We start from the raw sequence: 16,377 nt of genomic DNA, 5'->3' as shown, positions 1-16,377 counted from the left end.
GACTCTGTCTCAAAAAAAAAAAAAAAAAGTATTATGTATTCCTGTGTGTTACTGTTTTTTTTTCTTTTTTTTTTTTTTTTTTTTTTTTTGAGACAGAGTCTCACTGTGTCTCCCAGGCTGGAGTGCAGTGGCACAATCTTGGCTCACTGCAACCTCTGCCTCCCGAGTTCAAGCGATTCTCCTGCCTCAGCCTCCTGAGTAGCTGGGATTACAGGTGCATGCCATCATGCCCAGCTAATTTTTGTATTTTTAGTAGAGACAGGGTTTCACCATGTCGGCCAGGCTGGTCTCAAACTCCTGACCCCAGATGATCCACCCACCTTGGCCTCCCAAAGTGCTGGGATTACAGGCGTGAGCCACCATGCCCAGCCTCCTGTGTGTTACTCTTATTCAAAGCTTTATTGTTTTCCTATCCATTGCCTCAAGTCTCTCAGTGATTAATTTTATTTTTTTATACTGAATACATGGTTGGAAGCTGCCTCAAATCTTGGTTGAAAGGAATGTAACATCATGCGTAACTGCAGGAACTTTGGTATCAGAAATTGTGATTGATTCCCAGAGTACACGCTTACTAATCATTGTTAAAAGATCACATGAGATAACGCGTTAATAGTAGTAGTAGTAAGTTGGTGAAATGTAATAAAGTAAATCTATGCTATTTCCCAAAAATTCCATATATAAAGTTCTGAAAACTTCTTTAGTTGGCCAACTCTAGATTTCAAGGCAAGAAAGGTTTTCTTATAGTTGAGTGAACTAGTCTTTTGCTTCAATTTAAGACCAAATACCTTCTTCAGAATTCCAGAAGGCTGAAGAACAACTCATCATTATCTTTGACTTGATGCTACCAAATATATGTAGAAAATAATGAACATAAAACAGGTTTTCAACTCCCAGTTCTGCTACTATGGCAGATTAGAGGCCCTGAAAAGCTGTCTCAAAAAAAATTTGAACCCAATTAAGAAAAAAAAAAAAATTTAAATACACTGCTGAGCTGGCATAAAAGACTCCAGCCAGTGAGAGCGTGAATCCTGAGAGTAAGCACACACCAAAACCACTGTTCATGCTGAGAGTTTCTGACACACACAGGACACCTTTATCATCACTTTGACACTGAAGAGGAAAAAGGGGGACGTAGATAAAGCCTGGAGCCTCGTCAAGCCGGGGAGTTTCATAAAGCACACACACCAGAACTCCAGAGGGTTCTGCCTTCAAAGTAAATATGAATGAGAAAATACCCTGCCAGGCAGAACAGAATGGAAGGAAACTTCCCTGATTCAACTTTGCTTCTGGGTGAAGGGGAAAATATTCTCCTCTGAGAATTTATAACCACAAGTAGCATTCATGAGAGGTTGCAGTTCAAATTCCCACGCCACGTGTGATCCTAAAAAATCTTAAAAGGAAATCTGAGTTTAAGATGTGTCTAAGTTTGACACAGTTCTAAGGAAACTAGCAGAAATAAACCCCAGGCCTCAAAGAGTATCCGCTGCTGTGATCTGAATGTATCCGCCAGAAAGCTTGTGTTGGAACTTAATCCCCAATGCAACAGTGTTGGGAGGTGGGGCCTAAGGGGAGCTCTTGAGGCCATAAGGGGACCATCCTCATGAGCTAATTGATGACATTTATGAAAAGGCTTGAGGCTGTGAGTTAGACTCTCCCTTTCTCTTGCTGCTGGGATACCCTCAGCCATGTTTGACGCAGCCACAAAGCCCTCATCAGATGCTGCCCTCGATCTGGGACTTTCCACCTACAGAGCTATGAGCCAAATAAACGTCTATTGTTTATAAACTACCCAGTCTGTGGTGTTCTGTTTTAGCAGCACAACACAGACTAAGATAGCCACTAATAAAGTTTTTAAAAATGAGCAGTTTGAAGCCAAAAGTTACAATATAAATAAGGGAATAAAAAGAAAACATAGTGAGAGCAAGAAGAATAACAGAAGGTGGAATTAAAAATCAGAATCAGATATTGGAATTATCAGGCAAAGAATATAAAACAGCTATATTTAATATATTTAGTGAAAGAAAAGAGAAACTCAAAAACAGAATAAATACCTAGAGAGAACAATCAAGCAAATTTAGAAAGGAACCAAAAAGAACTCCTGAAAATAAAAAGATGTAATAGCAGAATTGAAAAACCCAAAATGTGGATGAAACAAACACACCTGAAGAGAAAATTAGCTAACTGGAAGATGCAGTCAAAGAAATCATCCAGGCTGGGTGTGGTGGCCCATGCCTATAATCCCAGCACTTTAAGAGTCAGAGAAGGGAGGATTGTTTGAGCCCAGGAGTTCAAGACCAGCCTGAGCAACATAGCGAGACTCTGTCTCTATTTAAAAATAAATAAATAAATAAATAAATAAATAAATAAACAAACAATCAAGGAATAATCTAGAGAGGAAAAAAGAGATGAAAAATGTGGAGGAAATATTATTGTATGAAAACAGTGTGAGAAGATCTAACAAACGTCTTATAGGAGCTCTTGGAGAAGCAAATACAGATAATAGGGGAAAACCTAAACTCAAGTATACAATTGCTAAACACTTTCTTTTTTTAATTTAATTGTTTGAGACAAGGTCTCACTATGCTGCCCAAGCCAGTCTCAAACACCTGGGCTCAAGCAATCCTCCCACCTCGGCCTTCCAAAGTGCTAGGATTATAGGCATGCACCATCTCACCTGGCCAATTACTAATAATTTTCTAGACTTATTGAAAGATAACAACCCTTAGTCTCAGGAAGCCCAATAAATAATTCTAAACTAGATAAATAAAAATAACTCTAAACCTAGACACATCATAGAAATATTATTAAAAGCAACCAGAGAGAGAGGAAGAAAAAGACGAAGAGAAAGAGGAAGAAGAAAAGAAGACAGAAGGGACAGAAGAAGAAAGGGAGGAAAAGAAAAAGGAAAAAAGAAAGTTTCCCAATAAAAGAATAGTGATGAGACTGACAGCTGACTTCTCAATAGCAACTTACAGGCCAGGTGAAAGTAAAATAATAATTTCAATGTGTTTAGAAAAAATAACCATCAGCCCAGAATTCCAGACTCAGTAAAACTATTTTTTCAAGCATGAAGGTGAAAGAAATACATTGTCTGGAAAATATCTTTTTTTAAACAAACAAAAACTTAGAGAAGTTACCACCAAGAGACCTTCGCTTGAAGAAACTTATAGGATGTATTCAGGAAGAAGAAAATAATTCCAGATGGAATAGCTCAGATCCAAGAAGTAAAGATAAAATTAATAGTAAATATGTGGGTAAATCTAAATCTGAACAAACATTGATTGTTCAACCAATAAACAGAAATGCCTAATTTGTGGAGCAGGATGCGAGGCCAGCTGAAATACTGAAAAACCAAACACATGTAAACAGAGAGAGTGATTAGGGTGAAAGTGTCTAAAGGCCCTTTTAATGTTTGGGACAGACCGGGTGCAGTGGCTCACATCTGTAATCCTAGCACTTTGGGAGGCCAAGGTGGGCGGATCATCTGAGTTCAGGAGTTCAAGACCAGCCTGGCCAACATGGTGAAACCCTATCTCTACTAAAAATACAAAAACATTAGCAGGGCATGGTGGTGCATGCCTGTAATCCCAACTACTCGGGAGGCTGAGGCAGGAGAACTGCTTGAACCTGGGAGGTGGAGGCTGTAGTGAGCCAAGATCGCACGACTGCACTCCAGCCTGGGTGACAGAACGAGACTCTGCCTTAAAAAAAAAAAAGTTCGGGACAAAAGTCAGGTTACTGATTATCTTTAACTAATTTAAATTAAGTATGTATGTTAAAATAGCTAAGTTAACCACTAAAAGGATAGATTATTTGCATTGAGTAAAGGGGAAAATAAAATTAGAAAAAAGAGACTTTAGTCAGTAAAATTACATCAAGAAAGGATTTAAAAAACTGCAAAACTGAGAAAAATTAAAAGCATATAACAAGGTAGAAGAAACTCCAAATGTACTCATAATTTCAATGCATGGGTCAAAAAAGAAAGGTATAAATGTTTTAACATTGGCTGCATAAATGTCTTCTTTTGAGAAGTGTCTGTTCATATCCTTTGCCCACTTTTTGATGGGGTTGTTTGTTTTTTTCTTGTAAATTTGTTTGAGTTCATTGTAGATTCTGGATATTAGCCCTTTGTCAGATGAGTAGGTTGCAAAAATTTTCTCCCATTTTGTAGGTTGCCTGTTCACTCTGATGGTAGTTTCTTTTGCTGTGCAGAAGCTCTTTAGTTTAATTAGATCCCATTTGTCAATTTTGGGTTTTGTTGCCATTGCTTTTGGTGTTTTAGACATGAAGTCCCTGCCCATGCCTATGTCCTGAATGGTATTGCCTAGGTTTTCTTCTAGGGTTTTTATGGTTTTAGGTCTAACATGTAAGTCTTTAATCCATCTTGAATTAATTTTTGTATAAGGTGTAAGGAAGGGACCCAGTTTCAGCTTTCTTCATATGGCTAGCCAGTTTTCCCAGCACCATTTATTAAATAGGGAATCCTAAACACATGAAAAAATGCTCATCATCACTGGCCATCAAAGAAATGCAAATCAAAACCACAATGAGATACCATCTCACACCAGTTAGAATGGCCATCATTAAAAAGTCAGGAAACAACAGGTGCTGGAGAGGATGTGGAGAAATAGGAGCACTTTTACACTGTTGATGGGACTGTAAACTAGTTCAACCATTGTGGAAGTCAGTGTGGCGATTCCTCAGGGATCTAGAACTAGAAATACCATTTGACCCAGCCATCCCATTACTGGGTATATACCCAAAGGACTATAAATCATGCTGCTATAAAGACACATGCACACGTATGTTTATTGCGGCACTATTCACAATAGCAAAGACTTGGAACCAACCCAAATGTCCAACAACAATAGACTGGATTAAGAAAATGTGGCACATAAACACCATGGAATACTATGCAGCCATAAAAAATGATGAGTTCATGTTCTTTGTAGGGACATGGATGAAACTGGAAACCATCATTCTCAGTAAACTATCGCAAGGACAAAAAACCAAACACCACATGTTCTCACTGATAGGTGGGAATTGAACAACGAGAACACATGGACACAGGGAGGGGAACATCACACTCCAGGGACTGTTGTGGGGTGGGGGGAGGGGGGAGGGACAGCATTAGGAGATATACCTAATGCTAAATGACAAGTTAATGGTGCAGCACACCAACATGGCACATGGATACACATGTAACAAACCTGCACATTGTGCACATGTACTCTAAAACTTAAAGTATAATAATAATAATAAATATATCTATATTAAAAAAATGTTTTAACATTTATACTTAACGATAAAGAAAATACTGCAGGCTGGGCGCGGTGGCTCACACCCGTAATCCCTGCACTTTGGGAGGCCAAGGCTGGTGGATCACCTGAGGTCAGGAGTTCAAGACCAACCTGGCCAACATGATGACACCCTGTCTCTACTAAAAATACAAAAAATTAACCGGGCATGGTGGCGCCTGTAATCCCAGCTACTCGGGAAGCCTGAGGCAGAAGAATCAATCACTTGAACTCGGGAAGCGGAGGTTGCAATGAGCTGAGATCGGGCCACTGCACTCCAGCCTGGGCAACAAGAGCAAAACTCCGTCTCAAAAAATAATAATAATAAATAAATAAAATAAAAACAACAAAAGAAAATACTGCATATCAAAATATATGGAATGAACTGACAGTACTCATTGAGAAATTTCTAGCCTTAAATATTGACATTAGAGAAGAAAAAAAGGTTAAAAGTGAGCTAAGAATCTAACTGAACGTTAAGGTAAGGGGAGGAAAAAAAACAAAGTGTATAGAAGGAAAAAATGATAAAGGCAAAAGCAGAAATTTTAAAAATAAGAGAAAAATTAGCTATAAAGATATAAGTATAGAGAGATCAGAAAGAATCAATAAACCAAAAGACCAAAAACAAACAAACAAACAAAAAACTATGAACAACATAAATTAAAAAAAAAATCAGAGAAGACACAATAGAAACATTAGGAATGAAGAGAAGACATAACTACCTATTTTAAACAGGTCTTAAGAATATCTTATTTAAAACTTGGGGAGATGTTGATAATGGGGGAGGCTCTGCATGTGTGGGAACAGGGGGTACATAGGAAATTTCTGTACCTTCCTCTGACTTTTGAAAAAAAATGTTATACTAGACTTTAAAACTTAAAAACAAGCTCAAGGCTGCCATGGGCCTTGATGGCACCACTGCCCTCTCCAGCCCAGGCAACGGACAAAGACCCTGATTTAAAAAAAAAAAACAAAAAACTAGACATCTTAGAATTTATAGAAACAGAATTATGAAAACCAACTTACGAAAAAGTAGAAAGCCTAAACAGTCCATTCATTAAGGAAATTGAAACGTTTCCCACAGAGAAGAACCCAAGCGTAGCAAGCTTCCCAGATAACAAGAGGCTCTCTAAAAGAAAATTATATTTGTTTGGGAATAGGGGATTGCAATGGGAACACATGTGTCATAGTAAACTATGTGCATATTCAGGGAGGTAAAAGAAGACAAAGGTTTTTAAATGAAAAATAAGGTCTGGGCACAGTGACTGACACCAGTAATCCCAGCACGTTGGGGGGTCAAGGCAGGAGGACTGCTTGAGCCCAGGAATTCAAGACCAGCCTCAGCAGCATAGGGAGATGCCATCTCTACAAAAAATACAAAATTTAGCTAGGTGTGGTGCTGCACACCTATAGTCCCAGCTACTCAGGAGGCTGAGGCAGGAGGATCAATCGAGTCCAGGAGGTTGAGGCTGCAATGAGCCGTGATCGTGCCACTGCACTCCAGCCTGGGTGACAGAGCAAGACCCTTTCTTTCCAATGACTATCACTGGTGCAGAGGGGGAGGGACGTGATCAGGAAGAGGCACACAGAGGGCTTCCACATTTCTGGTGATAGTATACTGTCCTTCTTAAACTGGATGGTGCATACAATGGTTGCTCATTGCATCATTCCTTTTTAAATTATGTATTTCTTATCACATATGGCATATTTCAAAATAAATTTTAGGAACATAACATAGTTTGTTCAGTAACGTCGATATGTTGAGAAGCCCTCTCCCCACCCTAATTGGGTTTGCATCCTGTGTTTCCTTACAGCCCTGAGTACCCGGAGACACTCATCCCTCTGCTAAATGGGCACCTCTATGCTGAACGATCCAGGTCCTCTTTGGTTGTGTTCAGTCAGGCCCAGGCTATCTTGGTCCCAGGCAGGCACTCCGGCCCTTACCTGGGCTAAAATGCACAGATGCCAACTTGTCATCAACGATGTGTCTGCTCTTTCCAGTTCACATTCCTCTGCCAGGCAGGGAGCCTGGCCTCAACTGTGCCTGGCTTCCAGTGTGGTGTCTCCTTTCTCAATCTAACAGTTGTCTGCCCTGGCTCTCAGGATAATATCTTCATTTGCTCTGCATAGAGTAGCAGAAGTTCAAACTGGCAGGGGCAGGAAGGCACTGAGGACTACCCTTGACGTCCAATCCCCTCACTGCCCAGTGAAATCTACTGCTTGCCTCTGGGGTCTCCTTCCACCTGCTGCCATCATCAGGCATGGCATATGATTGACCAAGAATCTTCAGAAGCCAGGGAGACCACTTAAATAACAGTTATATACATTTTAATCATGTAGAAAGAGACATTGCCTATCTAGACTGACGTTATTTTGAGCCTGCATATCCTTCAGAACTTTTGAGTCTCCTTTTAAAATCTGAGCATACAAATAAAAATAATCATTTTTACCTACTTTCTGGAAACAAAGCCCTCTTCTTCATGAGTGTACTTTTGTAAGTGTGTCCATAGACCACAGAAAAGCAAATTAAGCAAAGCTTCTCATAAGGTAAACTACAAATACCTCTCTGAAGGTAGAAATAAAAAGAATAGAAACAGTTAAACATGAAATAATTTGTATATTTATTTCATTAGATCCATATTTGTTATAGGAAAATACATCTTAAAAATAGCAGTCATTATTTGGAAAACCTTTTCTTTCTCCTCCACAATTAAAATGAAAAAAAAAAATACTAGATCACAGCAAACTGGGATAAGAGATGACTTTGAAATATTCTTTTTTATAGCAGAAAATAACTGTAGTAATTTTATCCCAGGAGTTAACATTGGTGGACACCTACATCAATATTGTGTCTACTGTAACTCACTTAAATTTAAAAGGATGATTAAAATAAGCAAACTAAGACATTTAAAATCTTATTTTCCCTGGAAAAGTACTAGAAGGAAACACGAGATGATTCTTCTGATAATTTCTGAGCACAGAAAGCTTTCCTAAACAAAAATCAGAATTCAGGAATCACAAAGACAAAAGATTTAATATCTTTGGCTACACAAAAAAGTGTAAGTTCTGCATTGCAAAAAAAATCCCTTTTGAAAGTCAAAAGACAAGTAAGAAATGTGGAGGAAATATTTGCAACATCTATGGTGATATGGTTTGGCTGTGTCTCCCCCCAAATTGAATCTTGAATAGTAGTTCCCATAATCTGTCTCATAGAAGGGACCCAGTCGGAGGTAACTGAATTATGGGAGTGGTTCCCTCATGCTGTTCTCATGATAGTGAGTGAGTTCTCACAAGATCTGATGGTTTCATAAGGGGCTTTTCCCCATCTTCACTCTGCACTTCTCTCTCCTGAGGTCATGTGAAGAAGGGCATGCTTGCTTCCCATTCCACCATGATTGTAAGTTTCCTGAGGCCTTTCCAGCCATGCTGAACTGTGAGTCAATTAAACCTCTTTCCTTTATAAATTACCCAGTCCTGGGTATGTCTTTATTAGCAGTGTGAGAATGAAGTAATACATATGGTCAAAGGGCTACTTTCTTTCATATGCAAAGACTCTTACAAACCAGTAAACATTACCTATAACCCAATTGGAAAATAGCAAAGAATATGCATAGGTAAATCATAGAAAAAGCACAGATAATTTATAAATGTAGTTTTAAAAGATGTTCAATTTACCCATAGAAAGAAATCGAGGTAGAAGCAATGAGAATTCATGTTTAACCAAACAGATTGTCAAAGTTCCAAAAGTATGCTATGCACAGTGTTGTCAAAGTCACGGGGAACTAGCCACTCTCAAACTCAGCTGGTCGAAATGTAAACTAGTACAACTGCAACAGACGACCATTTGCCAATATTGATCAAAATGTGAGACGCATATGTACTTTAACTCAGATGTCTTCCAGGAATTTATCCTACATATATATATGCACACTCATACCGGACACAAAGATCTGTTATGTATAAAGATAATTCCTACAGCATTGTTTGTAAGGTGGAGAGGCTGAAAACAACCTGAATGTTTTTCATCAGAGGACCAACAAAAAATTATGTCGCACACAATGGAACATTTTGCAGACATTAAAATACGGGGCAGCCAGGCACAGCAGCTCACACCCAACACTATGGGAGGCAAGATGAGTGCATCACTTGAAGCCAGGAGTGTGAGACCAGCCTGGGAAATACAGTGAGACCCTATCTCTACAAAAAATAAAAAACATTAGCGAGGTGTGGTGGTGCACACCTGTAGTCCCAGCTACTGAGGAGTCTGAGACAGGATGATTGCTTGAGCTCAGGAGTTTGAGGCTGCAGTGAGCTATGATTGCGCCACTGCACTCCAACCTGGGTGACACAGCGAGACCCTATCATAAAATTAAAATAAATAAAATAAGCATGGGCAGCTATACTGTGAACTCTGAGATGCGATTATTAAGTCAACAAAACAAAGTCATATATAATACACTCTGATTTTTTAAATGACATTCAGTTGTAAATCTACATAGAAAACCTCTGCAAACCCAAACACGAAATTGCCAACACTGGCTGCCTCAGAGTAGGACGAGCTACAGAATTCAAAAGAGCCAGTGCAAAATGAAAACATGAGGCCCTTCCTTCAAAAATGGTTGAGAGTTTCAAGACAGCAATAGGAGAACATTAAACAAGTACAGAGCCCTCCTGTGGATGGGGTCCTGTGTGGTATCCCAGATCACAGGTCCATAGAGCCAGCCTGGCTCAGGGGAAGGTAGCTAGAATGACAGGAGTCAGAAACTAGAGGGGGTACCAGGCACAGTGGCTCATGCCTGTAATCCCAGTACTTTGGGAGGCCAGGAGTTTGCCTGAGGCCAGGAGTTCAAGACCAGCCTGGGCAACATAGTGAGACCCCTTTGTCTCTACTAAAAATTAAAAATTACCCAGGCATGATTGCACCACTGCACTCCAGCCTGGGCAACACAGCAAGACTCTCTCTCTTAAATAAATAAATAAAAAATAGAAATGGAGGGGAATAATTTTCACTAGAGACCATTTTGAATCACCTTAATTTTTCATGGGCATATATATTAATTTTTTAATTATATAATAGAAATGATTTTATAAGAAATAAAATTCCTCATCACCACCATCCCCCCTAAAAAAATATCCCTTTCCTTATCCAACAAGAGCCACAATTTTGAGAAATGTGGGTCAAGTAAAGGAAGGTGGGGAAGATGTGGGTAGGACAGGAGTGAGGGGTGGGGAGGAATTTGAATTGGACCACATGTTCACCTTAATATATGCTACCACATTAAGATTGTTTGAAAATACTTTCACACCCACAGGACTTTTGGTTAAGCCTCTGAAGAATGCTAACACAGCCACATAAGTTTGTACAGCCCTCTACTGAATTGAACAGTGTCCCCCATAAATCCATGTCAGCCTGGAACCCCAGAAAGTGACTTTATTTGGGCCGGGTGCGGTGGCTTACACCTGTAATCCCAGCACTTTGGGAGGCCAAGGCAGGTGAATCGCCTGAGGTCAGGAGTTCGAGACCAGCCCAGCCAATGTGGGGAAACCCTGTCTCTACTAAAACTATAAAAATTAGCCAGGCATAGTGGCACACGCCTGTAATTTCAGCTACTCAAGAGGCTGAGGCAGGAGAATCACTTGAACCCAGGAGGTGGAGGTTGCAGTGAGCTGATATTGCACTGCTGCACTCCACCCTGGGAGACAAGAGAGAAACTCCATCTCAAAAAAAAGAGGGTTACCTTATTTGGAAATAGGATCTTTGTTGTAATTAGTTAAGATGAGGCCATACTGGATGAGGGTGGGCCCTATTCCCATGACTGCTGTCCTTATGAGAAGGCCATAAGAACACAGAGAGACACACTCCATGTGAGGATGAGGGCAGAGATCAGAGACACTTCCATAAGCCAAGGAGTGCTAAGAACTGTTGGCAAGCTTTAGAAACTAAGAAAGAAGCATGGAACGAATTCTCCCTCAGAGCCTTCAGAAGGAACCAACCCTGCACCCACATCTTGATTTCGAACTTCCAGTCTCCAGATCTGTGAGAGAATAAATTTCTGTTGTTTTAAGCCACCGTGTGTGGTAGTTTGATACAGCAACCCTAGGAAGCTAATACAAGCCCCCAACAGCTACACAATTCATCCTGCAAATCAGAGGTCCGCAAACTTTTCTGTAAACAAGCAGAGAGTAAATCTTCTTGGCTTTGTGGGTCACATGGCGTCTGCTCCATCTACTCAAATCTGCCATGGTGCTAAATCAGCCACAGACAATAGGTCAATGAATGAGTGTGGACATTCATTTATAAATTTATAAAACAGACAGTGGCAGTAAACAATTTTAAAAAAAAAAGTAACCTAAAGAACCAGCAGTTCTGTGCAGCAAGAGGTCAGATAAGATTCCTACACCTGGCTCCAGCAGTCCCAGGCGCGTGGCACTGAGACATTCCCTCTACTTCACACAGCTCTCATTTCCTCATCTGCAAAATAACCTAGATGGCTTAGATGACCTCTAAGTTAATTTTCAGTTCTCATATTCTGAAGTCCTTTTTTAAAAATATTTCTTTCCAACAACTTGATTTATTAAGTACGATCTATAAACTCTGGGAAAAAAGTGATCTTATGGTGAAATGAACTACCAAATGTATAAAACAAAATTGTTGTTATAACCAAAATGCCCAGAACAGTTTTCAAACTAATTAAAGTTACACAAATTTATCTTGTATCTATAGTAAGACTTTATTTCTACAAATCAATTTTATAAAAGTGAAAACTTGCGGGGCACAGTGGCTCACACCTGTAGTCCCAGCACTTTGGGAGGCCAAGGCAGGAGGATCACTTGAGGCCAGGAATTCCAGAGCAACCTGGGCAACATAGGGAGACCCTGTCTCTACAAAAAATTTAAAAATTAGCTGGGTGGAGTACTGCACTCCTGCAGTCCCAGCTACTCAAGAGGCTGAAGTGAGAGGATCGCTTGAGCCCAAGAGAAAGAGGCTGCCATGAGCCATGATTGCACCACTACACTCCAGCCTGGGCGACACAGAAAACTTACCATGTTCCTGTGCAAATACACGTGTGTGCACACTGCAAGGCTGAACAGAATTCCTAGCTAAATGTATGTATTTTTTGAACATGTGACCTCAATTCTTCAAAATAAAAGAACCTGAAATAATCCCCAAAACTTCTGAATCATCATAATATTGTTTCTGTCCTTTTCTAAATCTTAAATATTGATTATTCATAATGGATCTACCACCCAGCTATTGGATGGCAGAAACAGATCATGACCTGACAGTTGTGAATAATTTCAAATGCTGACTCAAAATTAATCTGCTTTAGAAAATTTTTTTTTTTTTTTTTTTTTTTTTGAGACGGAGTCTTGCTCTGTCGCCCAGGCTGGAGTGCAGTGGCACAATCTTGGCTCACTGCAAGCTCCACCTCCCAGGTTCACACCATTCTCCTGCCTCAGCCTCTCTGAGTAGCTGGGACTACAGGCGCCCGCCACCAGGCTCAGCTAATTTTTTGTATTTTTAGTAGAGATGGGGTTTCACTGTGGTCTCGATCTCCTGACCTCGTGATCCGCCCGCCTCGGCCTCCCAAAGTGCTGGGATTACAAGCGTGAGCCACCGCGCCCGGCTAGAAAATTTCTAATACACACACGCACAGCAGGATTTTTAATAGAAGCACATACTCACCCCACAGTACTGCTCCTCATTGAAGATCTGGGGAGGCAAAGGAATCCCATTTTGAGGTTTTTTCTCTCCAGGAACATTCTCTCTCATCCACCTCCTATTGTCTTCATCCCCAGCAATATCTAATTCCTTAAAGTCGATTTTATTCGCTTCCAGAAAACCCACGACTTCTTGCTGTTTCTTCCTAATCTGGTCAAGAGTAGAGAAATATTAGGCTGTTTATGAAAAATATTTGCTTACATTTACAAAAATTAAATCCTTTCTCTAGTTGTACTATACAACACAAATAATTTTGTTAAGTATTCAAACAAGGAAAATGATAGAATCACACTTCTTTGTTATAAAGGGTCAACCAAATGACTATCTAAATTCTGAAATTCTAGTATTATCAATGCTTACATTATTATAGAATCAGGCTAGGTGCGATGGCTCACACCTGTAATCCCAGCACTTTGGGAGGCCAAGGCAGGTGGATCGCTTGAGGTCAGAGGTTTGACACCAGCTTGACCAACGTGCTGAAACCTTCTCTCCATTAAAAATACAAAAATTAGCCAAGCACGGTAGCACACGCCTGTAATCCCAGTTACTTGAGAGGCTGAGGCAGGAGAATCACCTGAGCCCAGGAGGTGGAGGTTGCAGTGAGCCAAGATCATGCCACTGCAATCTAGCCTGGGTGACAGAGCAAGATTCCATCTCAAAAAAATATAAATAAATAATTAATTAATTATTGTATAATCAACTGTTAAAACTAAATTTGGGCTTTAGAAGACTCCATAGGAGTCCTAGGTAATGAACTGCAACCCAGCTTAGTACATAAACTGAAAACCTAACTAGAAGTTTGCCTTTGTAACCAGAGCTGAGTTGCAGTCAATGACAGCAGACAAGCTTCAGCCAATCACAGGCAGCCAACTGTTCAAACCACTTTCAAATAAGGCAAATACTGAGTTAGAACCCAACCTAGCTGTCTGTACCTCACACCCTTTTTCTGAATGTCATTTCCTTTTCTCTGGCGATAAATATAACCTGCATGTGTGGTGGGGCAGAGCTTCGTGAACCATTTTTTGGTCTGGACTGCTACCAGATTCTGGAATCACAAAAGCCAATTAAGATCTACAAATAGCCGGGTACAGTGGCTCACACCTATAATCCCAGCACTTTAGGAGGCCGAGGTGGACAGATCACCTGAGGTCAGGAGTTCAAGACCAGCCTGACCAACATGGAGAAACCCCATCTCTACTAAAAATACAAAATTAGCTGGGCGTGGTGGCACATGCCTTGTAATCCCAGCTACTCAGGAGACTGAAGCAGGAGAATCACTTGAACCCAGGAGGCGGAGGTTGCGGTGAGCCGAGATTGCGCAGTCTGGGCAACAAGAGCAAAACTCTGTCACAAAAAAAAAAAAAAAAAAAAAAAATCTACAAAACTAGATGAGTTGTAATGTTGTCTTTTAACATGACCTAATTGGAATAGAGATGCTCTCGTATCTTTTTTGCAGTCTTCAAAATACTTTTAATTTTTTGCAAAGCGTTAATGGCCAAAAAGTAAATCAGAATTGGGAAGACAAGGGATTGGGAAAAGCCAAAGAAGAGAAAAAAGAGGCCAGACAATGTGGCTCACGCCTATAATCCCAGCACTTTGGGAGGCTGAGACAGAAGGATTGCTTGAGCCCAGGAGTTTGAGGTTACAGTGTGCTGATCATGCCACTGCACTCCAGCTTGGATGACAAAGCAGGACCCTGTCTCTTAAAATAAAAATTTTGTTTGAAGAAGAATAGAAGGCCGGGTGTGGTGGCTCACACCTGTAATCCCAACACTTTGGGAGGCCGAGGCGGGCAGATCACGAGGTCAGGAGTTCGAGACCAGCCTGACCAACATGGTGAAACCCCATCTCTACTAAACATACGAAAATTACCCGGGCGTGGTGGCATGCACCTGTAATCTCCACTACTCAGGAGGCTGAGGCAGTAGAATCGCTTGAACCCGGGAGGCAGAGGTTGCAGTGAGCCCTGCACTCCAGCCTGGGCGACAGAGTGAGACGGTCTCAAAAAAAATTTTTTTAGTTTAATTTTTAAAAAATAAAATAAAATAATAAACTAAAATTAAAAAGATACTTTACTATGAAATTCAAATATCAAGTATACCCACACTAAAATGCATTTCATTCAGTTATGAAAATAAGAGTATTAGTCACATTGAACTAAAAGTAGCTTTAGAAATATTACAGGAGATTAAAAAGCTCACATAGAGATTATTGGAGGGGAAGGGCACAAGCAGGGGCTAGGAAAAGCTGGAGGATGTTTCTCCCAGCACATAAAAAAGCCACACAGCAAAACTTTTCTCCCACAGATTCCTCCTTTCCTACTCACACCTGGCTCCTCTCTGAGTTCAGTGCAGCCACACCTAAGGGAACATGGTTGAATGTCCTTTCTCTACCTGTGTAACATGTAATGACCATATCTGCCAGTAGCCATTTCTTACCAACGTGGCCATCTCTCAAACTTAGAACTCCTTCCCCATAAACAATTACAAAAGCAATTACAATTTTCTCTCTTCAAAGAATTCACTCCTGAAAATGTGTGATGCCATCTTTTATAAACACTGGCAAATAAGTTACAGCAGGCTCTGTGGACCCCATTTCAATAACCACAGGGAGAAACTTACAGAAAGTGTAACCAGGCCAGGTGCAGTGGCTCACACCTGTAATCCCAGCACTTTGGGAGGCTGAAAGCGGAAGAATCACTTGAGCCCAGGAGGTCAAGACCAGCCTGGGCAAACAAATTTTTGTCAAGATGGGGCCTCTACAAAAAGTTTTTGTAGAGACCACATCTCTACAAAAAATTTAAAAATTAGACAGGGGTGGTGGTACATGCCTGTAGTCCCAGCTACTCAAGAGGTGGGAAGATCACTTGAGCCTGGGAGGTGGAGGCTGCAATGAGCTATGATCACATCACTGCACTCCAGCCTTGGCAATAGAACAAGACCCTGTCAGAAAGAAAAAGAAAGAAAGAAAGAAAAAAGGCCCAGGCATGGCGGTGCATGCCTGTAATCCCAGCACTTTGGGAGGCCGAGGTGGACGGATCACAAAGTGAAGAGACTGAGACCATCCTGGCCAACATGGTGAAACCCTGTCTCTACTAAAAATACAAAAATTAGCTGGGCATGGTGGCACACACCTGTAGTCCAAGCTACTTGGGAGGCTGAGGCAGGAGAATTGCTTGAATCCGGGAGGCGGAGGTTGCAGTGAGCAGATATCATGCCACTGCACTCCAGCCTGGCGACAGAGTGAGACTCTGTCTCAAAAAAAAAAAAAAGAAAGAAAAAGAAAAAAGGAGGAAGGAAGGAAGGAAGGTAGGGAGAGAGGGAGGGAAGGAGGAGAAAGAAAGGGTAATAAAACAAA

The 16,377-nt window shown here is 40.7% G+C and overlaps 1 protein-coding gene across 4 annotated transcripts in view; it reads right to left on the bottom strand.

The window, feature by feature from the left end:
* LOC100603747 (SH3 domain-binding glutamic acid-rich protein) overlaps positions 1-16,377 on the bottom strand; it is a 70,207-nt gene that overhangs the window by 40,162 nt on the left and 13,668 nt on the right. For all 4 annotated transcript variants that reach the window (XM_030806108.1, XM_030806109.1, XM_030806107.1 and 1 more), the window contains exon 2: positions 12,985-13,170. In XM_030806108.1, the coding sequence (XP_030661968.1) occupies positions 12,985-13,071 (87 nt within the window). In that variant the 5' untranslated portion in view covers positions 13,072-13,170. The remainder of the gene's footprint in view (positions 1-12,984; positions 13,171-16,377) is intronic.

The sequence above is a fragment of the Nomascus leucogenys genome, chromosome 25 (assembly GCF_006542625.1).
Source record: "Nomascus leucogenys isolate Asia chromosome 25, Asia_NLE_v1, whole genome shotgun sequence".
In the NCBI taxonomy this organism is placed as follows: Eukaryota; Metazoa; Chordata; class Mammalia; order Primates; family Hylobatidae; genus Nomascus; species Nomascus leucogenys.
Note: the sequence above shows the minus strand (reverse complement) of the source record. Positions and strands in the feature narration are given on the sequence as shown.